The sequence below is a fragment of the Artibeus jamaicensis genome, unplaced genomic scaffold, assembly GCF_021234435.1.
Source record: "Artibeus jamaicensis isolate MK-2021 breed Jamaican fruit bat unplaced genomic scaffold, CSHL_Jam_final contig_700, whole genome shotgun sequence".
Lineage (NCBI taxonomy): Eukaryota > Metazoa > Chordata > Mammalia > Chiroptera > Phyllostomidae > Artibeus > Artibeus jamaicensis.
In genome coordinates, this window is record NW_026521930.1 from 11,965,861 (window position 1) to 11,990,081 (window position 24,221).

The window sequence follows — 24,221 nt, forward strand, 5'->3', positions numbered from 1 at the left end:
CCAAACAGCTGCACAAAGGATTTTAAGTAATCAAAAGTGGGCTGGCCTTGGGCCTGTGGGGAAGAGGGAGACTAGTTCCACCAAGGATGGAAAAAGAGAAGAATCTGTATGTCTTGTGGAGCAGCTGAGGAGAGGTATGGACACTGAACTCTGCAGGGAAACCGCAGGGAAGTCACACTGGAGGGTGAAGATCGAGCCCGGTTTCTCCATCCTAAAAGCCCAGCTCTTGGTCCAGGCCACCATCCTCAGTGGAAGTGGCCATGGGCATCCCGGCCATACCGGGGATTCAGCGCCTCCCCAATGTTGCCCAATGGCTTTGGCCTGCCCTCCCCCTTCCCTATCCTCCAGTCCTGCATCTGTAGCCGCCCCGGGTGGACAGTTGTGGGATATCAGTGTCACAGCCAGAGAGATTTCTTATTGCAATCCTGACCCCAGGCCCAGTTCACCCCACCTGGCACGGCGTAGTCTTCAAGGAGAAGCCCCGTGTGTCAGCCCAGTGATGTGCTCCCAGGGGAGGACTCCCAACCTACGCCCCCACCCGTACGTCTCTCCACCAGCCTGCACAGGGCCTCAAACCCTGCCACCATGTTCTTTGTCCTATAGACTAAGGCACTGGTCGGTGTTAAACTGTATCATGGATCCTAAAAGACAGGCTTCTGAGGGCCTAACTAAAGAGTGACCAGGCTCCTCTGGGCCCTCCATGGTGTGGTCTGTCACTGAGTCCCTCCAAACTGGGAAGAAGTAGCTCATGAGCAGTCTGAAACCGCCCTCTGGGCCAGATACCCTGGACTGGGGGTCCACCCAGCAAACCCAAGCTAGCTGGGGCTCTCCCACTCCACCCTGTCCCTGCCTGACCCACTACATACAAGACTTCCAGAAGAATGCAGCTGCCCAAATACTGAAGCAATTCTGGGGTCCCCTACCCTGAGGCCCCTCCACGGGTTCGTCTGCCTCAGCCTCTGGGACCTCGTCCCCCTCAGGCCCTGGATTCAGCTCCTGGAAGCTCAGCGGGGCCCCCTTGTCCCCACGGCCTGGGGTTCCTGATGCTTCCTCGGAGGTGTCCCCTGCTTCCTCTGAGCTAGCCCCGTGGTTGTTGTCCTCTTCTGATTCTTCTTGGGATGGAGCTCCTCCTTCCTCGCCTCTGCTGAGGCCACCACCCTCTTCCTCAGAAGATGCAGCTTTCAGATCCTCCTCCAACGTCCCTGGCACCTGGCCCTCCAGGGGGTGGTCCTCCTGGGCGCCCCCTGTCTCCACAGCTGGGCTGGGTTCCCCCTGGTCCTCAGGCCCCTCCCTGGCTCTTATGTCCACGTCCATGACTCCAACTGGCTTTCCTGGCCCCTGATCAGGCCCTGGGATGCCTTCGCCCGCCGTCTCTACCGCCACAGGAAAGGTCCCTGTGCCTTCAGGCCCTGCAGTGCCCACCGCTGCTCCCTGTGCTGGGCTGTCCCCTGGGACCTCTTTGGCTTCCTCAGGGACCACGCCACTCTCAGCCTGTCCTTCCACCTCCTCTGCTGGGCCCTCTCTCAAACTGAGCTCTGGCCTCCCTTCTTCCCCGGTTCCCCACTCCCCTTCCGGAGTGAGGGAGTTTGCTCCTGGTAGCTCCACAGGGTCCCCCAGGGGAGCTGAGGCATTGGAGAGGCTGGCTTCAGGGTCAGAGCCTGGGCTGGGGGCAGCGGTGGAGGCCCCTGTGGCAGTCTTTTCCGAGCTCTCAGCCTCCCTGCCATCTGGGGAGTGAAGGAGCAGATTCTTCTCTCGAGGGGCCGCCTCTGCAAGAAGCGCCCTTTCCTTCTCCTCTAGACTTGCATCTCCAGCAGAGAAATGATTCTCCAACAAATTGCCAACATCTTCTGTGCCACCCGAAGCAGAAACTTGCAGTTCTAAATGATTAGAACACGATTAGTCAGTTTCACAGGGTTGGCACTCGCTTTGCTTCTCAAAAGAGTCTAACAACCTAGCTCCCACCTTCCAGCAGTGAGGTGTGAACCTGGTATCAGTAGCATCTCCCTCCCTGGTCTTCGTAACTGCCCTGAGCAGCAGGCAGGGGACGGGGGTGTTACTCTGCCCCCCTCCTAAGACTTACAGGCCGTGGCTGAGGGAGTTACAGACCCACTGTCTGTCACTGCTGGACTGACCGGCTGCCCCTCACCCCCAGCTCCTTCCCTGGCCCTGACTGAGCCTCCCGCTGGGTCCCAGTGACTGTGTAGGGATGGAAACTGGATGAGCCCTTCTACTCCTTCCTCAGCCATGTCACGGGCATGCAGGCACATGCAGCCTGGCTCACTAGGAGATCTTTCCAAGATAGGACAGATGCCCTGTCAGTTCCTAGAGTCATTAACCAGCCTGCTTTTTATACTGCTATCAGTAAAGGAGTGCAAACAGGTGTATGCAGGCCAGATAATCTTAGGTTACACAGCAGAGTACTTAGGGGATTACTTGTGGCTCTCAGCCTTATTAAGTCACACATCCAACTCTGTCCCCTTAAGGGCAGGCATTTGCTGGCCTTGCTACCTTAGATTAGGGGGGATGTGGCCTGACAAGAAAAAGATATCCCAACCTAGAAGGGCCAGGGCTTCCCAGTGGCCTCAGGCAACCTCTTCTGAGGGGATCCCCTTATAAAACCCAGGAAGCTGAGACACAGGGAGAGCAAAGCAGGAAAGAACAAAGGAGGGGCCTAGTCTGTGCTGAGACCTCTGTCAAGGGACAAGTTTAATTTATTTGGAAAATGGGGCCAGAAGAGATAGTTGAGCCTACCCCTTTTCCCCCCTTCCAACCAGACTGAGATGTGTTTAAGGAGGCTTGCGATGGGGGAACACTGCTGGCTCACAGTGATGAAGGACCACAGGGCCGTCTGCCCTGGGGCAGCTGAGGCAATCCCTGGGCTCCCTGGACTCACGAGGATTCTTTTGAGGAAGCAGCCTCCCTCCTCTCTGCTGAGCCAGATGCCCCTCTCTTGGGCTACAGCCCGGTCTTCCTGTCTCTGCCTCAACAAAGAAAAGCCACTTCTTGGGGGTACCCCTCTGCCTGAGGGTACACATGCATCTTGTGTCCTGAAAGCTGGGGTAGCCTCGAGGCACCAGAAACAAATATATTCTCAATAGTCCCCACAGATGCAACCTATCAAATTCAGAAGAATAGGAAGTTTGAGCACCTTTTATTATAAAGGAGCCCTGTAGATTGATATTATACTTCCCCAAGCACTTTCACATATGTGACCACGTCCAAACCTCCCCCACTGCTGTCAGCCACATTTCGGAACTGAAGGTCCAGAGAAAGTCTTTGACTTAACCAGGACACCAGGTGTCTGGCCAGTGGGTGACCAGAAACCAGAACCACACACTCCTTGTCCAGACCTTTCACGCCACAGCGTGTGTAGGGAAGCACACGGATGCCCCTATCCATGGGAACCTCGCCCCTCCCCGCACACACCTTCTCTCCAGCTCACACTCCAGATTCCCCCCGGCTCCTGGATTGCAGGAACCAAGGTTTAATCTTCCCTGTGTTCCCAGGGCTGGGACCCTGCCTGGCCCAGGGAAAATGCTATGAAGAGGTGAGAGTTGGGAACAATAAGAATTCGTGTGGTCCTTTAGTGAGGGAGCCGAAGGTTACTCATTAAAACTTTCTTTGGTTAACCCCTGAACCCCTATGTGCCTGTGTGTCCTGATTCCTTTACCTACACAGTTCTCCCCCCGCCATCACTCTCTGGGAGAAAGAAACTATTGAAGGCGCTTGCTGTAACCCAAGGAGACTGCAAGTACTCTAGGCAGCAAGACACATGTACATCAAATGAGAGACATCTGTACAATGCTGAAGCACTTTATATGTAAAATGTTAATTTACTTTATCTTACTTAACTTACTGAATCTTACTTGCTTCTGTAAAACAAGTTTTACTCTTCTCCCCATCTTACAGAAGAGCGCACTGGAACCAGACACTAAATGCCCTGCCCAACATTACACAGCCACTGGCTGAGGCCGTTTAACTCCAGAGTTGCAGAGGAGACTGCCTGACCCTGGAGGGGTGCTATACCCAGCTGCTCAGAGAGTAGCACCCAAAGCATCAGCACCACCGGGGGAGGCTGGTAGACATGCTGACTCTCAGGCCCCTGTCCAGACCCACAGAACTCGAATCTACATTTTAACAATCTGTTTTCACATTACAGTTAGAGAAGCTCTGTAAAAAATGATAAAACTGCCTCTAAACCAATGTTCTCAGTACTGAAACCCTTAGGTTCTTGGACTCATCCCTCTTCCCCTCCTTAAAGGTTCTGAATGAATTAGGGTATATCCCCAGCACCAGCACTTTATCAAAAAAGTTATTGGGTGGTGCTGTCTTTGGCGCACATATACTAAAATTGGAATGACACAGAGAAGATTAGCATGGCCCCTGCACAAGGATGACACGCAAATTCATGAAGCATTCCATATTTTTCAGAAGAAAGAAAGAAGGAGCTCCTACCCTTTGCAACAGCATGGATGGAATCGGAGAGCATTACGATAAGTGAAATAAGTCAGGCAGTGAAAGACAAATACCATATGATCTCACCTACAAGTGGAACCTAATCAACAAAATAAACAAGCAAGCAAAATATAATCAGAGACATTGAAATTAAGAACAATCTGACAGTAACCAGAGGGGAAGTGGGAGGGGATAATGGAGGGAAAAAGGAGAAGGGTTTTCAGGAGCAACTATAAAGGACACATGGACAAAACCAAGTGGGGGTGGAATCAGGGGAGGGAGGCGGGAAGGCTGGGGTGGGGGCAAGTGGTGGGGAGTAAATGAAGACAACTGTACTTGAACAACAATAAAATATTTTTTGTAAGTCAAAAAAAATTATTAGGTAATTCTAATATTCAGCCAAAGCTACAAACCACTGCTCAGCCAAATAATCCTGCCCCTGAGGCTTCTGCTCCCAGCCTCTCCCCACTCCAGTGAGCACTGGGGGCTCCCGAGCTGGACGGATAAACTGGGGCTTGCCATGTGACTGACAGCAGCAGTCGAAGCTTCTCCTCTGGGGAATACAGTCCTTTCCACAGGTTCCTATTGCTGCCTGATGATGATGATGATGATGATGGTGGTGGTGGTGGTGGTGGTGGTGGTGGTGGTGGTGATAGTAGTGGTGATAATGGTGACAGTGGTGGGGGTGACAATGATGAAAATGGTGATGATATTGGGTAAATCAGATGGGTCTGACTACCTGTGGCATTTCTTTTTTTTTTAGATTATTTATTTATTTTTAGAGATAAGAAGGAAAGGAGAAAGAGAGGGAGAGAAACATCAATGTGTGGTTGCCTCTCAAATGCCGCCCCCCCCACTGGGGACCAGGCCTGAAACCCAGATGTGTACCCTGACTGGGAATGAAACCAGTGACCCTTTGGTTCACAGGCCCAAGCTCAATCCACTGAGCAACACTAGCCAGGACTGTGGTATTCCTAATATTCTTAAAACATGCTCTGATCCTGAGGAGGGTGAATGCTGCATAGTACCAAAGGAGATAAGGACCCCAGACTATGGGGGTTTACCATGACCTTCATACTGTTGTATACTTCCATTCCTAGGTAGAAATAGAAGTCAAGTGTGTACATGTGTGTATACATATTTACATCCATCCTCTTCCCTAGTTCTTACAACTTAGTGCCAAGCTGCCCTTGACCTTCTGCTAAGCCATTTGGAGTGAAAAAGACTGAGTGTGATGGCTTCATGCCCTATGACCTTCCTTTTTGGGCAAAAAATAATTTCTTTGACATAAAGTCAGTGAAACAATCTGTGCCACTGGGCCCCAGAGCTAAATCCCCAGGAAGCACCTGTACCATTGGGCCCAATCTCTCCTCTGAAAGGTACAATCAGAGGCTTTGAGAGGTTCTGATTAAACTCAGTTCAATTCTGTGAAGTCAAACACAGTGTCTTCCCTCCCTCCCTGACCGCCCTTGCATCTCACTGAGGCCCCATGTTGGTCCCTGGAGAAGAATATGGGGGAGAGTGCAGAAGACCCAGGATACCCTGGACAGATTAAGAGTCTGGTAAGATGAGTCGTGGTCTATCCCAGGACATGTAGTACTGTACTGTATGTGCTGCTGCCAAGGCCACCGCCCCAGCCCCACACAAGCCTGGATGCTTACATCAGGGTACATGAATAGCAAACCCCCAGTCAGCAGTGGAGACCATGGGGAGGCCCATACACCTAAGAAGCTGGAACTCCGGACACAGCATAGCCTGCATCGGTTCTGCTTTCTCTCCCAATACCCCCTCTGGCATCAGCCTTTCTTTGGGGGTCAGCCTCAGCTGTTCCCCTCATCCGTAGCCTCAGCAGTAGTCCCAGGCTCAGTTCTTCTCTCCTCTACCAACAAAACACCTAATTAATGTCCCAGCTTCTAACTCCTTCCAAAGCACTTCTCAAGTGGGCTCAGATAATTTTGGAGTTGCCAAAGGCCTTGGCAGATCCAACTATAGAGGAGGAAGCTCTGGCCAGGGAGCTTTAAAGGCTTGCCCAAGGTCAGGGGTTGGGCTGAGACAGAGCCCAAGTTCATGGCTGTCAGCCTAGAGTTCTTTCTGCTCCCAAGTAGTTTGTAAACTGTATCCCATGAAGTGAGAGTAGTCCATGGATGTGACTAGAGGGTAAGAGCTGGAGTTCAGTCACCATTTTGTACTTCCTGCCCAGCCGCTCTCCTTGGGTCTGTCTGTCTCACCACTGAGCCTACCTCCCCGACCTTTTCCCTAAAAATTGTAACCTCCTCTGGATCATTTTCTCCAACATCCCAAGGAGCCCCCCTTACATTATTTTTTTCAGTTTAATCAACACGTGCCAGGCACTGAGCTAGATGACGTCCTGCCTTCACATAGAACTTTATGCTTTCCCAAGTTGTTTCATGTTCTTCTCCTTTCATCTTCCTAGCAGTCTTCTGAGGCAGAGATAGCAAGGATTATTAACTTCTCTTGAAATGAGGAATCAGATACAGAAGGGTCAAGCTGTTCGTTCAACAAGCCATTCCAGGAGTGGGATGGAACACAGCAAAGTGCCCTGGCCCCCATGGAGGTGGCATCTAAGACCAGAGAGCTTTCCTAGCACAGATGCCCCATCTGCAGGGGCGTGTCAGTGTGAATCCGGTGTTTCACAAGGTGATTCTAATGAACACCAACATTTGAGAACCACAGCTCTGAGCCACCCTCAGTACCAACTGTCAGAGAGTTTGTCTTGATATTGGAAGAAGAGAGATCTACTCAGAACAGAGTTTTATTGACCTGTTTTGTGTCCATCTCTAAGTGCTGAATTAATTCCAACTTGATGGAACAGAGTATAAACTCAATTCCAAACTGTCCAAGTCTCTTTAGCACATACTTTTAAGGATCTTCCAAGGTTATTCCTCCACATGACTTCTCATCCATTTGAACTGAAACTATCAAGTCCAAAGTCAAACACAGGTAAAATGCCTTTGACCATTACTTATACACAATTATGCAAATGAGTCACCAGTAATAAAGTCCCAGGGGGACAATCACTTTCTAATTCTATGTGGGAGGATATACTGGCTCCAGGGAGTCAGTCTTGGCATCCAGGGAGCCCCACATCTGCCACTGGGCTATGCTCCTCCCACACTTGGACATCTTACCAGCTGTGCCTCACATGCAGCCGACAGACAGTACTTCAGAAACAGTGCTCACAGAGCAGAAGCAAGCCCGCCAATCCGTGCATGTTCTAGATCTTATCTCTGAACACTCCTGGACTGGAAAAAATAGTCACTGGCCTCTTCAGGCATCATACTGCTTCTTGATCTTAATTACAGAGTAAATGCTCACCGCTCAGGGTCCCTTTTTCGTTCACTACTTAGATAGATGAGCCTTTGGACAGCTTGGCAGATGCCAGTGCCAAAAAGGACTTTGGCAGAAAAATACTTTCAAGAGGCAAGGGTTGCCCACATTCTCCCAGGACCCCTGAGACCTTCTCTGTCCTCATTTTGTCAGCCTTTACCTCTTCTCCTTCAGACAACAGGACAAAGGTGCAGTGAACAAGGCAGCCACTCTCAGAAGGTTTTTTTGGCCTCCTGGCCAAGCTCCTAAAGTCAAGGCTAATACCACCAGAACAGCTTGTCCCTGGCTAGACTTGAGCCCCAAAAATGATTGATCCAGGGATAGAATACAATGATAAAGGCACCAATAAGAGAGAATCATGTGATTGGGGGCCAAAGGTGACCACTTCACAGACCAACTAGTTTAATTTCACTGATGAGAATCCTGAAGCCCTAAGTGATTGTCCCAAAGCCACAGAGCTAGTTAAGTTAGTTAGCAGCAGGCTGGTTCTAGAACCCAGCTTACCACCAACTCCAAGTCCTGTGAGCTTTCCTGGCAACAGGACACTGCCCCCAGAAACAAGAGGGGGTGCGTCAGCCTCAGAAGGACAAGAACTTCTTAGTCTACCCTCTCCTCCCTCCCTTTAAAAAGGATAGCTTAAGACTTCAAGACAACTGTCTTTAACCTACAAAGTCCAGAGAGTTGACAGATCACTCCCTGTCCCGCCTCTAGTTTCTGGGAATTCTTGGTTTGGAAGGTAGAGAGAGAGAAAGTGCCCACAATCCCACAGCCACTGTGTACACTGATGCCCAGGGGATTAATGACTCAGTGAACATCACTTTCAAAAGGCAAATACCACCCTGGCTGGTGTAGCTCAGTGGATTCAGCGCAGGCCTGCGAACCTGAGGATCATGGTTTGATTCCCAGTCAGGGCACATGCCTGGGTTGCAGGCCCATTCCCAGCAGGGGACACATGAGACAAAACCATACATTGATGTTTCTCTCCCTCTCTCCTTCCCTTCCCCTCTATAAATAAATAAATAAATAAATAAATAAATAAATAAGGCAAATACCTTTGGAAGAAGTGAGACATGAAGCCCTAACCCCTCAGTGAGACTCATTTATTAAAGGAACAACCTATAGAGCCCCCAGTGTTCCTGGAGATAAGCCTGAAGGAACAAAAATCCTTGCAGGAGTCGGCAGGCCATACTTCCTACATTGAGAGAAGCGGAGCTGGATAGGAGAAGAAAGGAAGGAGAGAGAGAGACGCAGGCTAGATTCCGAGATAAACTGAGACCAGTGGCTGGCTTCCTCCCACCTCCCACCCAAAGAAACAGAATCTCCCTGGGATCTGTGAAGATGACCTCTGGGACATTGATGGTTTAACTTTGGAGCACCAGGCAGGGAGAAAGACCCAACTAGGAGCCAAAGAAGTCTGGTTCCTAATGTTCCAGTCAAAGTTGGGTTCTGGTCAGAGGTGTCATGGGCTTAGCAGGTTGAGGGAACAATGAGCCCAGGCCCGCCTCATCCCAACCCAGGAAAGCTGAAGGAAGTCAGCTTGATTCTCAAGCTTGGAAATGGATCTGACACCTTCCCAGCTGGGCCAGAACATCTCAGGGCTTTCCTTTGCCATCTGTCACAGAGTCAAACTGGTCTCTCTGGATGCAGCTGAAAGTCGGGAAAGCTGGGACCTACTCGTTTACTGTCTTACTAACCAGCAATATGACCTTGAGTTGCTCCTCATTCTGCCTATATTCAACTCCACTCGCCCACAGAAAGTGCAGATAATAGCACTTATTTTGTCATTCCCTTTGGAGTATTTTGAACAGCAAGTGATGTTTAAAAGCATTCTACAATTGTCAGGTATTACAGTAATTATTTCCTAGAAGAGCAAAGATGCCAGGCCAAATCCCACGGTCACTGAGTGGGCCAAAACAGAAACAGCTTTGGACAGAAGCTGAGATGGCTCACTTTCTCTCTACTCCTTTTGACCCTCTGCTTCTGGGGGGTCAGTTAGTAGTCCAAGAGAGGTCTTTCTACCTGGGGCTGTCTCCCCTTCTCCCAGCCAAAAGCAGCTTAGACCAGGAGCTGTAGGCACCATGGGGGTAGCCCTATTCTCTGCATGAGGTTCCAGCTGGCCTGGGACAGGAATGGATCTTAGCTGTCAACACTCCCAGGCCCAGATCTTGTTCTGCTGAGCCCCAAGTTAACTCCCACAGTCGCTGACTCTTGGTTTCAGCCAGCCCTTACTCATCCAGAATCTTCTAAAGCCTCACATGGTTTCCACTCTCCCAACTACCTCTTAGACCTCTTCCATCTGGCCACTAAAGCAAGGTGACCCTGCACTTCACCCAAATGCAAATGAACACTCAGGGGGTCATCTAAACACACCCACTCATCAAGGCATGTCTGACGGAATGGATGAGAGGCCCTGGCTGGAGGCAGAGTGATTGAGGGCCCTTCACAACTCTCAGAAATGGCAACACAACCAGAGAGAGGCCATTCACAGTGCCAGCACGGCCTCATGTCCTTATGATAAGTGAGCACAGGATGCAGAATTGACTTGGGCCTCAAGAATAGAGCTTTGACTGCACCAGAATAGAGCTTTGACTGCACCACAAAGATGGAGTGAGAGTGGTTCTAGCTCCCATTCAAATAGAGCTATGCTTGTCCCGCTCGGCTGAAATCAGGCCTAATACCTTCATGGCTTTGAAGGGCCTAATACATAAGCCTACACAGCTACAGGCACCTCTTCACCCCACTTAGCAGCACCAAGCCTCCCCCATATCCTCTCAGCAGTTTGATGTCCTTAGCAAATCTCATGCCCAACTGCCTGAAAGACCAGAGATGCTACCCATCCCCAGTCTTCTCAGAGAAGGTCAAGTCAAGGGCAGAAGCTGGGGCAACAAGAGCAAATATTCAACCCTGTGCGCTCCCATCCATAAACCCTTCCAGAAAAACTGCTATCCAAGCACCAAGACACCAAGTCTTCCCACCTTTTCTCCCACAGGTCTTCACCGAATTTGAAACAGATGGGTTCCACTTCTGGGTCCGGACATTCTGACCCCAAACCTCATTTTGTTATTTAGTCCTATCATTAGTTTTTTGGTAGAGACTTCTAGAACTGGAAGAAAACCTTAAAAACTAACTAGCTCAATTACTTCATTTCACAAATGAAACCAAGGTCCAAAGAGGGAAAAAAACCTACTAGAAGCCACCTAGCAAGTTGAGGTCAAGCACAGATGAAAACACAAGATCTCTAGATCCCTCACCCTGGTTTGTTTTGCAGGTTTCCAAACAGCCATGACTTCTTTCTCTTCCTGATGTTTCTAGTTCTTTATATCCACAACTCACCTTATCCCTGAAACCCAGCATTCCTGGGATTACCCACCCATTCCCCCAGTTGTTCCTATGAAGAGTGTTCCTATAAAGAATGTCCACTGAGGGCCCTGGTGTCAGGCTGAGTCCCTGAAGAGAGCTCTGTACAGAGACTTGAGGAGGGACCAGAGTGGGGTTTAACTACCCAGAGGTCACCTTCATCAAGCCACACATTCACTGTGAGTGTGCAATACTCCTGGTATCACCAGAAGAATGAAAGAAGAGGTTCATTGTCTCCATAACCAGGAGACAAAGGACAGTTGGTTCCCAAGCACTTAGCTATCTGAATTGAGGATGGCAGAGGCCACAAGGAGACTGGACCAGAGGAGCCCTCCAGACCCCGGGTCATGACAAAAAGGAAAGAAGACTGCCTCCCTGTCTGCTGCTCCGTAAATGGGACAAACTCTCAAAGCCTTCCAACAAATCCATCCACTACACTCAGTTATGACTCCAGGACTTGGAAAATGCCACAGGCAAAGATATCTAGAATACTCAAGCTACTCTATAGTGGAACATTCTGGAAATCCCATATCTCCCTAAGGAGTTGACTTGCTCCCAGTTTGTATTTCCAAGTGGTCTAAACCCCTGAACCGCAGGCATGTGATCAACTCTTTCCCTATTCCTTCCAAGGGCTCCCTCTCTGGACATCCCCTCCCCAAGGGAGAATCATTACAGGCAATTACACTGAGAGTAGCGTCCTTCTCAGGTGGATTTAGTGCTACTTTGGGCCTGGGTACTCTCCCTCATCTTCTCAATACTGGAACTGGACGAGGCTCTCAACACCCGGAGCTTTCTTTTCTTTTGGCAGCCTGGTGGCCACGCAGAAGGCCGGGGCAGGCATCTACTCCTTGGTTGCCACGGTGCTCCCCTGGGAAGAGGAAGATTAGGGCCAAGGGCAGGCCAGAGGGTGGGGCCAAAGCAGGTGTACATTCTGCACTTCTGTCCCCAGGGTGACTCTCCGTGGTCAGTGCCAAGGGCTCTATGAAGCCACTGCCAGGTTGCATGTGAGGTGCTCCAGCAGCCCACGTGCCCAAAGGGTCCCTCACCCTTAAGCCAGGGAAGAGCCCCAAATCCCTGTGCAAAAGCCTGAGCCTGGCCATATATTAGTTTCCTGTGGCTGCTGTAATGAAGCATCACAACCTGGTGACTTAAAGCAATAAAAATATTTTCTCTCACAGTTCTGAGGGCCACAAATCCAAAATCAAACTGTCGGTAGAGCCAAGTTCCCCCAAAAGGCTCTAGGGAAGACGCCCTCCTGCCTCTCCCCGATTCTGGTCATTCTCAGCAATCCTTGGCTTGTCGGTGTGTTTCCTCCAATCTCTGCCTCCATCACGCATGGCCTTCTCCCTATGCTTCTAATCTGTGTCTCTTCTCCTTTTCTTATAAGAACACCAGCAGATTAACTAACTCTATATCTGTGATGACCCTATTTCCAGTAAGGTCACGTTCAGAGGTTCTGGAGGTTAGGACTTCAACATACCTTTTAGAGAGACACAATCCAACCCACAACAGGTCTTCTGATGGCCCACAACACCACGTGCACTATGCCCTGCTGCTTCTCTAGCCTTAACTGTCCCCTCTCCCTTTTGTGATGCCTTCTGGTTCTTACCCCTCCAGGTCACACAGATCCCCTTACTGACCTCAGCTGACTCAGTGTCTGTAACCACCCACACTGAGCCAAATGACACAGCCCCTGCCTTGTGCGGCTGTGACCTTCAGGGGGTGCGCTTGTGTCCTAGCTTCCTTTCTAGGCTGTCATTCTTGTGGGACTAGAGATCTTTACGTCCCCACAGAGTCATGTCAAGATTCACATGACAACCACCTACAGAATTCTTTAAGAAATCCTTTTAGCCCTGGCCAGGTGGCTTTGTTGGTTAAACACCAACCAAAATGTTACAGCTTTGATTCCCAGTCAGGGCATGTACCTAGGTTGTGGGTTTGGTCCCCCATCAGGGCATGTGCAGGAGGCAACCAATCAATGTTTCTCCCCCACACTGATGTTTCTCTCTCTCTCTCCCTTCCTTTCCCTCTCTCTAAAATCAACAAGCACATCCTCAAGTAAGAAAAAAGAAAGGAAGGTCTGTCCTTTTAGTTTGTGTGGATTTCTAATCAGCCTCCCTGAGTGCCAACACCACTCTGTTCTTCCTTCCCTCACACCCGTGGCCTGGCTGATTCTGGCTCACACTTCAGATCTCTGCTTTGAGGCCCATCACCTGTGAGGCCTCCCCTGATCCCTTAGTTCTGAGGTGCTTCTGCTCTGTGTTCCCACAGCACCTGTCGTCCTGTATGATAGCCTTTCTTTTAACCTGTGTCCCATAAATAATAAGGCCCCTGAGGCTAGCATCTGTGGCTTGTCCCCCATGGGATAGTTGGTATTCAGCACGGGCCTGGTAAATATCCCTATAAATACTCCTATTCAGGAAATATCTGCTGGATGCCCTAATAGCACCTGCAGTAATAAGCCTCCTGCCCCAGGTCATCTCTTCTCACAGTATGGTTCAAGGCATAGCTCAAGGCCATTTGCAAAAAGATTTCAGAGGAGCTTAGTTTAAAATGTTCTGCTTTGGCCCTAGTTGGTGTGGTTCAGTTGGATGGAGCACTGTCCCGTTGACCAAAAGGTCGATTCCAGGCTGGGGCACATGCCTGGGTTGTGGGTTTGGTCCCCCTGTTGGGGCAGACGTAGGAGGCAACTGATGGATGTTTCTTGCATTGATATTTCTCTCCCCATCCCTTTCCCTCTCTAAAATCAGTAAGCATGTTTTTGGGTGAGGGTAAAAAATAATAATGATGAAGTAAAATACATAAAATGTTCTGCCCTGGCCAGGTAGCTCAGTTGGTTAGAGCATCATCCAGATATGCCAAGGCTGTGGGTTTGATCTTCGGTGAGGGCACATTCAAGAAGAAACCAATTAATGCATAAAAAAATGGACAAGTTGACATTTCTCTTTCTCATATTAATAACAAATGAAATTTAAAACGTTCCATTCCTGGATCCCTTCCACAAACCCTAATAATCATACTCAGGGTGAGTGGGGCCTCAGGAGTCTGTCCTTTTAACAAGCACTCAAGTGATTTTCCAACACACTAGTATCTGAGAAACACTGTCTTGAGCCCTGACTATGGAGTAAAACTGTACCCATTATCAGAGATCTACTGGTTGCAAAAGGTGGTACCCACCTATAAGAAGCTGTTCTAGGCCTGCCCCAGCCTCCCACCCTCTCCAGCCCAGGCTATGGTCCATCTCCAAAGCCACAGGGGCTGATACCCATCTGGCCAACAAGGGCTGATTCCCATCTAGGTACGTCACAGGTCTGGTGCCTAACTGGTCTTGCTACCCTGCAAGGGGATACTGCAGAAGGAGAGTATAAATAGGCAGGAATGGACAGCTCTCTGCAGTGGAGGCCCTCGCAGAAACTTCCCATGGGACAAAACCCTGGTGGTCAGGAAGAGCTGCCCAGTGGAGCAGTGCGGGGAACTGCCCTGGGGACCTGTGACTCTAGGAAAGGAAGAGGAGAACAGAGTAAGAAGTCTGAGTTCATTCCCCTCACTAGTAGTGAGACCCTGAGTGAGTATTTTAGCTTTCCTGTGCCTGTTTCATCAGTAACAAAACAGAAAAAAAGAAACACCCTCCTGCCCACCTCCAGATCCGTTGTGCCTTCATCCCATTGCTATTGATGGGAGTACCTACTATGTGCTAGATAGTGGGAGGGTCAGATGACATGTGATGGAATTCTGAAAGCTGTACAGTACTAGAAAAGTATAGGGTATTTCTAATGTTAAGATAAAATCTCCCCCAAACACATCTCCACGTAAGAACATGTACACTGAAATTCACAGCAGCACCGCTCACATAGACAAAGATGGAAACAATGTGAGTGTCTACGAAGGGATGAAGAGATAAACAAAACGTGGTATATACATACGATGGAATATTATTCACCCATCAAAAGGAACGAAGTACTGACACATATTACAACATGGATGAACCTTGAAGACATTATGCTAAGTGAAAAAAGCCAAAGGCCACATACTGATGATTCCATTTGTATGAAATGTCCAGAATAGGCAAATCTGTAGAAATTAGTGGTGGCCAGGGGCTAGGAGATGGATATGAGGGTAGGGAATGAGGAGTGACTGCTGAGTGGGTATAGGGCTCTTTGACATGATGAAGTGTTCTAAAATTCCCAACTGGTGGGTCAGCAGGCTGGGTGTCATCCTGCAAACCAAAAGATCACCAGCTCAATTCCCAGTCTGCACACATGTCTGGGTTGCAGGCCAGGTCCCCGGTTGGGAGCGCTGTGAGAGACAACCAACTGACGTTTCTCACACACATTACTGTTTCCTTCATTCTTTCTCCCGGCCTTTACCTCTCTCTAAAAATAAATAAATAAAATCATTTTAAAAGAGAAAAATGTTCTAAAATTGACTTTGCTGATGGTTGCATATATTTGTGAATACAACAAAAATTACTGAATTGTATAATATTAAATATTAAAAGTATTATTAAATTTAAAAGGGTGAATAATATGGCATGTGAATTATATCTCAACAAAGCTGCTTTTTAAAAAGTGTCTTTAGCCCCGGCTGGTGTGGCTCGGTGGATTGAGCGCGGGCCTGTGAACTAGAGTATCGCGGTTCGATTCCCAGTCAGGGCACATGCCTGAGTTGCAGGCCAGTTCCCGGCAGGGGACACATGAGAGGCAACCACACATTGATGTTTCTCTCCCTTTTTTTCTCCTTCCCTTCCCCTCTCTTGAAAAATAAAGAAAATATTTAAAAAAAATAAAAAATAAAAAATAAAAAGTGTCTTTAATTCTTGTTTTTCTCCAAAACATCCTCTACCAGCCCTTCCCTGGCCACCTGGTGATTCTGTCTTCTAACCAGCCTTACCCATATCCCTTCCCTGCTCTCTTTTTCTCCATAAATATTTAATAAACTATACAACTTACTTATTTGGTTTCCTGTCTATCAGGGATTTTGTATCCAAGCATCTAGAACAACCACTGGAGATGGATGGATGGATGGATGGATGGATGGATGGATGGATGGATGGATGGATGGATGATGATGATGGCAAAATACGAGGCCAACTCTCAACTCAGTGGCAGGGAGTTCCTTCCAGGAGTAAGGAGATTCAGAACCAGGATTCAGAACCAGAGAAGTACCCATGGGCCAAGTCACTTCACCCGCTTGGGTTTATTTCTTTATGATCAAAGAGTTAGAAGTTACTGCCTCACCAGCTCAGAAGGTTGCTGCAGTAGCCATGAACCGGATTCCCACATTTAACATCCTCCTTTTAGCCCTGACAGGTGTGGCTCAGTTGGCTGGAGCATCTCCCCATAACTGAAAGGCTGTGGGTTTGATTCCCAGTCAGGGCACATAGCAGAGGCAACAGACTAATGCTTCTCTCTCACATCGACGCTCCTCTCACACATCAATATTTTTCTTTCTCCCTTCCTCTCTCTCTAGAAGAGCAATGGAAAAAATGCCCTCTGATGAGGATTAAATCAGAAATCTTCCCTTTAAAGACATTAGAATTTAACTGGCAGGGAGGTGGGCAGCATGAAGAGCACTGGCTCTGCTGGCAGCAGAGAGCAGAGCCTCAACTCTGCATAGAGTTGTGGACCCAGGGTCCCACCACAGAACCTCCTGGTGGGAGGGGGCGTAACACATTTGGGGTCAATGGCTGCAGGAGTCAAGCCTAGTATGTGCAGGAAACATTAGTCAGGAGGGTGGTACATGCTGGACAGAGGAGAGTGGTACAGCAGACTAAGGAGTGCAGACTGGATTCACCGATGAGCATTTCTGGAAAGGCTGGAAGCCCCTGGACTCTGTCCCCTCACCCCTGTTCTTCAGAAATGAGACAAACCACAGAGAATGCAACAGAGTTGTAGCCGCCAGCTTCCACAGATGCCTGGTCACCCAGACTCCAGGTTGGGGACCCCCAATTCTGCCACGAGGAGATCCAGATACCTGCCATTCCATCTGGGGGTTCCTGCTGGATAGAGAGCACAGAAAGGCAACAGTGCCAAGATGGCAACCTCTCATGGACTCGGCAGAGGATTCATTTGGAAGTTCTTTTTCCAAGTGGCTTCTGCAGAGCATCAGGAGGTATCTGTGTACTGCTGACCCCCCTCCCCACTGTGCACTGTGCCTAGGGTAGAGGCTGTGAGGGGCTGAGTATGGGGGCACACATGGACGAGTTTCTGGGTTCTCAGTCCACTGCCCTCTCCATCGCACAAACAGCCAGGAACCAAACACCCCTACCCTCAGGACATGCCAATTCCAACTCAATCTGCACCTGAGCACACCCAAAAAAGAGCTGGAGAATTTTCCCCACTGTCCTCCCCAGCATCACCAGTAAGCTAGGAGGCTGCTCCTGGAATTCCCTGCCCCCAGCCAGCTGTCCATCCATTCATTCAACACACTTGCCCTGGGTGTATCAGCAGAGCTCTAAATTAGCTGCTGGGGCAATTGCGTGGGCCGTGGGGCAAGAGATGACCAAGGAAACAGGTGCCATCTGTGCCCAGTAGAAGACTACCACCCAGTAGAGAGACAAGAACTAAATATTCAGAGCCAGCAACTGCTTAACAGTCTGGGTGCAAGGCTAAGGACTGTCATCAACGAACAGTTTCCCCCAAAATTCATGGACACCCAGAACCTCAGAATATGACCTTATTTGGAAATTGGGTCTGTGCTGATGTAATTAGTTAAGATGAAGTCATACGGAATTAGGGTGGGTCCTAAATCCAATGACTGGTGTCCTTATAAAAAGGGGAGAGGACACGAGACACACAGAGAAGAGGCTGCGTAAGGACAGTGATTGTAGAGACACCTCTGCAAGCCAAGGACTGCTGGGGTCTACCAGAAGCTGTAAACGGCTCCCCCCCCACCCCCACCCCAGAGCCGTCTGTGGGAGTGTTACCCTTCCAACGCCGGGTCAGACTCCCAGCCTCCCAACTGCAAGGGAGTCATTCCTATCATTTCAAGTCCCCTGGCTTGTGGCGATTTGTTATGGCAGCCCCAAGAAAATAATGTAGGAACTAACACCTAAGCCTGGCCCTACACACTCTTCCCGACCTGCCTCACACCGAGCAGGTGGTGCTTTCACCAGCCTGAGGCCCCACCCTGCCCCACCTGCTCCCCGCTGCTCTGCACTCTTAGGCTACTTATTTTTAGCCCCTGATTACACCTGCCTTATATGGTTCCCTCCTCATAGCATGAGCAGGGCCTGTCTCTCCTCCTGGTTTGTAAGCTCCTCGAGGACAGAGAATCCCGAGGATTTAACAGTCCTAAGAAGAAGCAGTTATGTAGATGGGTTCCCCCAGTTGCTCGTATTTCATGATATTTGAGGAAATCAGTGGCAGATCTTAAGCCACAGCAATACTGACCGTAGTGATCGCGTATACTTACAGTCGTAGGCTTTTTAACCTTAAAAAATATCTGATAGCAAAAAATATCTTAAGCATCCCATAGCCATTTGCCTATGTTAGCCACATAAGAACCCCACAGTGTAAATCGGGCAAAGTATTATTACCCTGTTTTACAGGCCAACAAAGCAGATGCAAAGATGGTAAGGGGTTTGGTGGCAGATGTGTCACAAAACCAGCACTTGTTCTGTTCTTGAGTCCCAGTATGCCTGCCGCACCCCACCCCTGGCTGGCTGCTCTGCTCCTGTGTGGGCAGCCTCGGGTGAGGCGGTCTGAGCGGAGAGGGCTCCAGCCTAACCCCCAAATCAGTAAGGAAACTAAGGAAGAAAAAGAACACCTGTCACAGCTTGTATCTAAGCTCACTCTGCTGGGAACCCGAAGCCAGAATGGGCTCCCCCAGGCCTGTGACCCTTTCCTAATTTTTCCAGATGCCTTCCCAGATCCCAGAGAGCACTCCTGGTGTCCTGACCTCCTGGGATAAACTAGAGAAATAAGTGACACTGTACTACCTAACACTCGGAATAGAGGGTAGGAGGAAATGCAAGGAAAGAAAAAAAACAAGGAACCACCAAAGGAGCCAGAAGCCTCTCTGCTAGATACAGGTGCCCGGGGAAGGCAGCGGTGGTATCAGATCCTATCAGAGAGTTTTCAAGGCAACGGTTTCATCAAGTCTTTACCTATTGCCATCTAGGGAAAACTCTATGGGAGAAAACTAAGAGAGCTGGCTGAGGTTCTAACAGAATGGCCACTTTGAGGAAGACCAGGGGCTGCAGTTTTGGCTGCAACCAATTGGCAGCAGGGAGGGGGGCTCCCAAACCCTAGGGCTCTCCCCTGGCCTGGTTCTGGGCTAAGCTCCCAGCACAATCCACTTCCTGCGGGGCCCAGAACTCCAGGCCAGACTTTGTCTGCACCTGTTTCAGCTCAGAATATAGACCCTGCTCTAGAAGTATCCAAAAATATCTGGGAGGGAGGAGAAGGGGGAGGAACCAGCCACAAGGGGAACAGGATAGGTATGCGGAGGTCCTAGGGAGAGAGTCACTTGGCTCAGCATTGAAGGAGCTTTGCAAAGAGCCCCAAACCCATCAGGGTAGCTTGACAGCCCCCAAACAGGAGCCCCACATTCTAGCCAGAGCTGGTCTCGCCCTGACCCTTCCAGGGCAATGCTCTGAGCTTCCCTACTCCTGGCTTCAATCACCATTTCAGATGTTCTTACAGCTCTGCCTGCACAAATCATCTACTCATTCATCTACAAGGTTGAGAGCCTTCAATGAGCCAAGCATATGCTAAGTGTTGGTGATGCCGTGGTGAGTAAATAAAACAAACACACAGCTTCTGTTCTCTTGGAGCTGACAGTCCGGTGACCACCCCCTTAGACCCAGGCCAGTGGGAACCCCGCTCCTCTGAGAGGCCGACCTTCCAGCCCTCCTCTGAACTCTAACCAGAGCTGCCGGGGTGTTAGTTACATTTTTTTCAGTGCGTGTCATTTCCCCATATAGGTCAGCTTCTGGGGGCAGAAATACCAGCCATCCCTGCCTGCACAGTGTGGCTGGCCAGGACCTCACGAGGGGCATAGCGTGGCCTCAGGCTGAAGAGCTGGGCCTTTCCGAGAGGGACCCTCATCTCCTCACCTTTCCTGCCTCTCATTCAAGCACCCACTTTGTATGATCGGTAAACCCTACTCTTCTCCCTCTCAGGTCCTGCAGCCACCCAATCTGCGTTGCCTCCTGCTGATCACAGACTGCCCCTGAGCCCCCAAGCACGATTCCATCCTGGTTCCTCAACCCAGGGTGGGCTCCCAAGAGACAGCTATATCTCCCACTCCCTCAGGACTCTGCGCTGAATCCTCCTTCCAGCGCACACTCGTCTGTCTGACTTAGCTGTCAGAGGACTAGAGGACTAGCGCTTTCAAGGTTGTGAAGGACAAACTCCTAGGCAGGGGCAGGGCAGGGGGTTGGAATCCACCCGAGTCAGGAGAGAAATCCTCTGGTCATCCCTTAACACCCTTGCAATGAGCCCGGGGAGCCTGCTCCAGCGGAGCCAACATCCTACCTGAAATCCTTCTAGGCCCCAGGATTTGGAACTGAATGAAGCCATGAAGACTCTGATTTCTTGTGGTCTCAGTGACATGATCCCAGGGAAACAGGCCTCTGGGATGGCCGGGCAGGAGCTGACACCAGCATCAGAGTCTCGTGGTCTTCTTCAGAACCAGGCCTCCGGGCACACCCACCAACCGGGCGGCCTGTGGCAGCCTCCCCCTTGCACCAGCTAAGGAAGAGCTAGAGGCTGGGGGAGAGGAAGCTGCTGTAGGCCCCGTGAAGGCTGACTTCCCCATGAATGGCTGACTTCCAGTAGCTTCCAATTTAAAAGGCAGGAGCTGATTCTGTTGCCTAAGCCCCCCGCCCCGAGGCTGGGCGGCTCAGGAAAGGCTGCTCCTGCTCTGAAGCCCTCTGTGAGAGAAGACAAAGAAGTGACGGGGACAGGCACGTCCCTTAGGCAAAAGGGTGCCTGGGACCTTGATTCTGAGCAAAAACCCACCTTTGGGGCTAGAGAGGTATGAAACTGAAATCAGTAATGGGACAAGACTTCCTGATCCCAGAGAGAGATGAAAGCATAGGCGACACACACCAGGAAAATGTCTCCAAAAACTCAGCTAAATGTGACCCATCCCATTTGCCAAATTATGTTGCCCCCTTTGACTCCTGCTGAGGACACCAGGGCTGGGAGTGAGCAGAGCACTGGCCAAGTCCAGTTTGTCAGGCTTACAGCTGTGTCCACCATGGCGCTAGTTCATTCACTCACTGTTTCAGGACAGGCAGAGAAAGCCCCACTCCATAGTTCAGCCCCTCCGTGCTCAGGTAGGAGGGGACTATATACTGTCTCAATGCTGTGATTAGGGACTTTGGGTAAGACTTCGCCCACCAAAGCAGTGGGCAATTCCTTGTTAGATGTGCATTCCTTGAGCTAAAATCTTGTGACTCCTTTAAAACAAAAAGTAATTTGGGAAAGTGAGTCTAAGTGTTGAGCCACTGGCACTCATTAGAACGAGTTTCAGGGCCCTTGCCAATAAGTGGCATGTCTTAGGAGCGGGGACAGTGCAGGGCCAGTGTGGGAGGAGGGAAGGGAACCACCAAGAGGGAGAAAAGGACCCTACAGCACTGATGCAGGAGTCTGACGATAGACTTCTAGCTTTCTAGTCTCAGAAGGCCCTTGAGAAGCATGTGAGCAGTCTTCAAGGGGCCTGAACCCCCAGAGCAGGTGGTGAGAGAACACAAGCCAGCCACTGACTTGGCTCACTCCTCTCACTCAGTCCCCTCATCCCAAAATGAGCCACGGGGGTGGGGGCAGGTAGAGGCCTCCCTGACACGAAAAGACCTAGGAGGGAACCTGAGCCAGGGCAGTTTCCATTCCGTAAGGAAGACTGAGAACGGAGGTTGCTACCCAGGAAGCTCAGGCCATGCGCCTCTGCACCAACTTCCACTGAAACCACTAATCCTGACAGAGTGTACGCCTGGTTCTGTACCCACGGTAGACCCAGTGGACATCTGCTGGATGAATGCCTTAGGCGGTGGAGCCTGGATTTCGTCTTCTTCTCTACAGCACCTGGCCTGAGGGGCGGGCTCACCAACAGCAAGACTAACATTCACCGAGACTAAACTGCTAACTCACTGGCTTCATCTCCGGGCCTCTGATCTCTTAGGCTCTGCTCTCCAGTACTGGGAACCAGACTCTGACCTTGGCCAAGTCCAATACCTGACAACTCAAGGCAACCAGCTCCCTGTCCACCCCACAGGGTTCTTCGGAAGATCGGTCTAGTTCCCTCCCCTCTGTGACCTTCCGGATCCTCTGTAGCAATCCCCAGTGTAGACCAGGATTCCCACTAGTTCAGCTCCCTGACTGATTGCAGGGCCACAGAGGGACACATGCCACAGGCATGTAAAATCTACCTCAGACCTCACCCACCTTCCTCAAGCATCTGGCATTTCAGTCACTTCCTCGCTCCCTCCCCACTGGCCCCCAAACACACTCAGTCTTCTCTGGTATGAAAAAGAAAATTCTCAACCACCCCCACTCACTCTTACTGTCCTCCATCTGTCCCCAACTCGAACTGTTAAAAGTCTCACCTTCTGAACATGACGCCTCCTCCATGTCCTCACTAAATACACACAGCCCCTCATAATCTGTTAGTGGCCTCTTCTTCCTCAGCACCTCTGGTACCAAATCCTGTTGGCCGCCCCTTCCAGGAAACATCCTTTCCCTTGGCTTCCGGGTCGCTGTCTCTTCCTGGAGTCCATTCACCTTCCCTCTCTGCCCCTCCCAAAATCTGCAGCTCCCTCAGCAGTCTCACAGCCTCACCCTCACCTTTACCCACACGAATCTCATTTCCGGGTCCCTGGGCCTGATTTTCCCCCTCAGCTCCAATGCTAGTTTTCTGACTGTATATCTCCAACTGGCACACAAAATTCAAAACTACCCAAACTGAACTTTTAAAAAATCCATTCTTTTCATTTATGTTCCTGGTTTCCTTTTCTGGCAAGATCATGTAACCTGCACTAACCCCACAAGGGCTCCTTCCCAGCCAGCTCCCAAACTGAGGAGTGGTTCTGCCCCAGCTCTGTCAGGTCGGCCCCTCCTCTCTGCTCCTGCTCCCTCGCCCAGGCTCACACGTGCATTTCTGACATGGCTGTCTGACCCATCTTCCCTTGTTCTGCTCCTCCCTGCAAACAACTGCCAGATGGATTCTTCTGAAGCCCTCAGTGATTACTCACTACCCACAGAGCAAAGCCCTTGTCCTCAGTCAGGTGCTCAAGGCCCTGGACACGCTGGCCCCAACCTCCAGAGCTTCCCCGTGACCCCCTCTTCTCTCTGCCTGCCCTTATCCCAGGTGGAACAACGTGTCCTTTGCTGTTCTCCCCAGAGCTCCACTCTTCCCTGACTCCAGGAGTTTGCCTACTCTGTTCTCTTACATGGAATTCTCTTCCTTCCCTCTTTTCATGTCTGAATCTACTTTCTTCAGGATCCAGCTCAAACGTTCCCTCAACTATAAAACATTTCCTGATCCACTCAGTTAAAAATAACCTCCCCGCTCACCTGCATCCCACCTCAATTCACCTGTTCCTCCCTATGACACCTCCATCTGTCTGGTTTTCTTTCTTTTTTTTTTTTTTTTTAAGATTTCATTTATTTATTTTCAGAGAGGAAGCAGGGGAGGGAGAAATGAGGGACAGAAACATCAGTGTGTGGTTGCCTCTCATGCATCCCCACACTGGGGACCTGGCCTGCAACCCAGGCATGTGTCCTGACCAGGACGCAAACCAGCAACCCCTTGCTTCGCAGGCCAGCACTCAATCCATTGAGCCACACTAGTCAAGGCCGTATGTCTGATTTTCACACGTTCAGCCCTAAAGCAGAAGACATCCTGTTTCCACTACTGAACTGCAAGCTCACCGAGGACAAGGTGTCTATCTGAATTCCCCCAGTACGACACCTGAGAAACAGCAGGCACATAATAAATCTGGGATAAATGAGTAAATGGTGAAACGTGGCAAAGTGTTTGAATGAAAGGACTTCACGTACTGCAGCCAATACTTAAATAAAGGGGTTTTGCAATAAGTGGGTCTGGATTTGGGTTTG

General features: G+C 50.1%; 1 protein-coding gene and 1 non-coding gene across 3 annotated transcripts in view; one reads left to right on the plus strand and one right to left on the minus strand.

Moving 5' to 3' along the window:
- Positions 1-24,221, minus strand: part of SRL (sarcalumenin) — a 52,597-nt gene that overhangs the window by 11,653 nt on the left and 16,723 nt on the right. Inside the window, exon 3 of one of the 2 annotated variants that reach the window (XM_037154606.2) lies at positions 924-1,877. The exons of the other annotated variant lie outside the window; for it this stretch is intronic. Within the exon in view, the coding sequence (XP_037010501.2) occupies positions 924-1,877 (954 nt within the window). The remainder of the gene's footprint in view (positions 1-923; positions 1,878-24,221) is intronic. 2 annotated transcript variants of the gene reach the window in all.
- Positions 4,323-4,428, plus strand: LOC119056289 (U6 spliceosomal RNA). Its single transcript, XR_005083856.2, has one exon. It is a non-coding gene; the product is annotated as a U6 spliceosomal RNA (small nuclear RNA).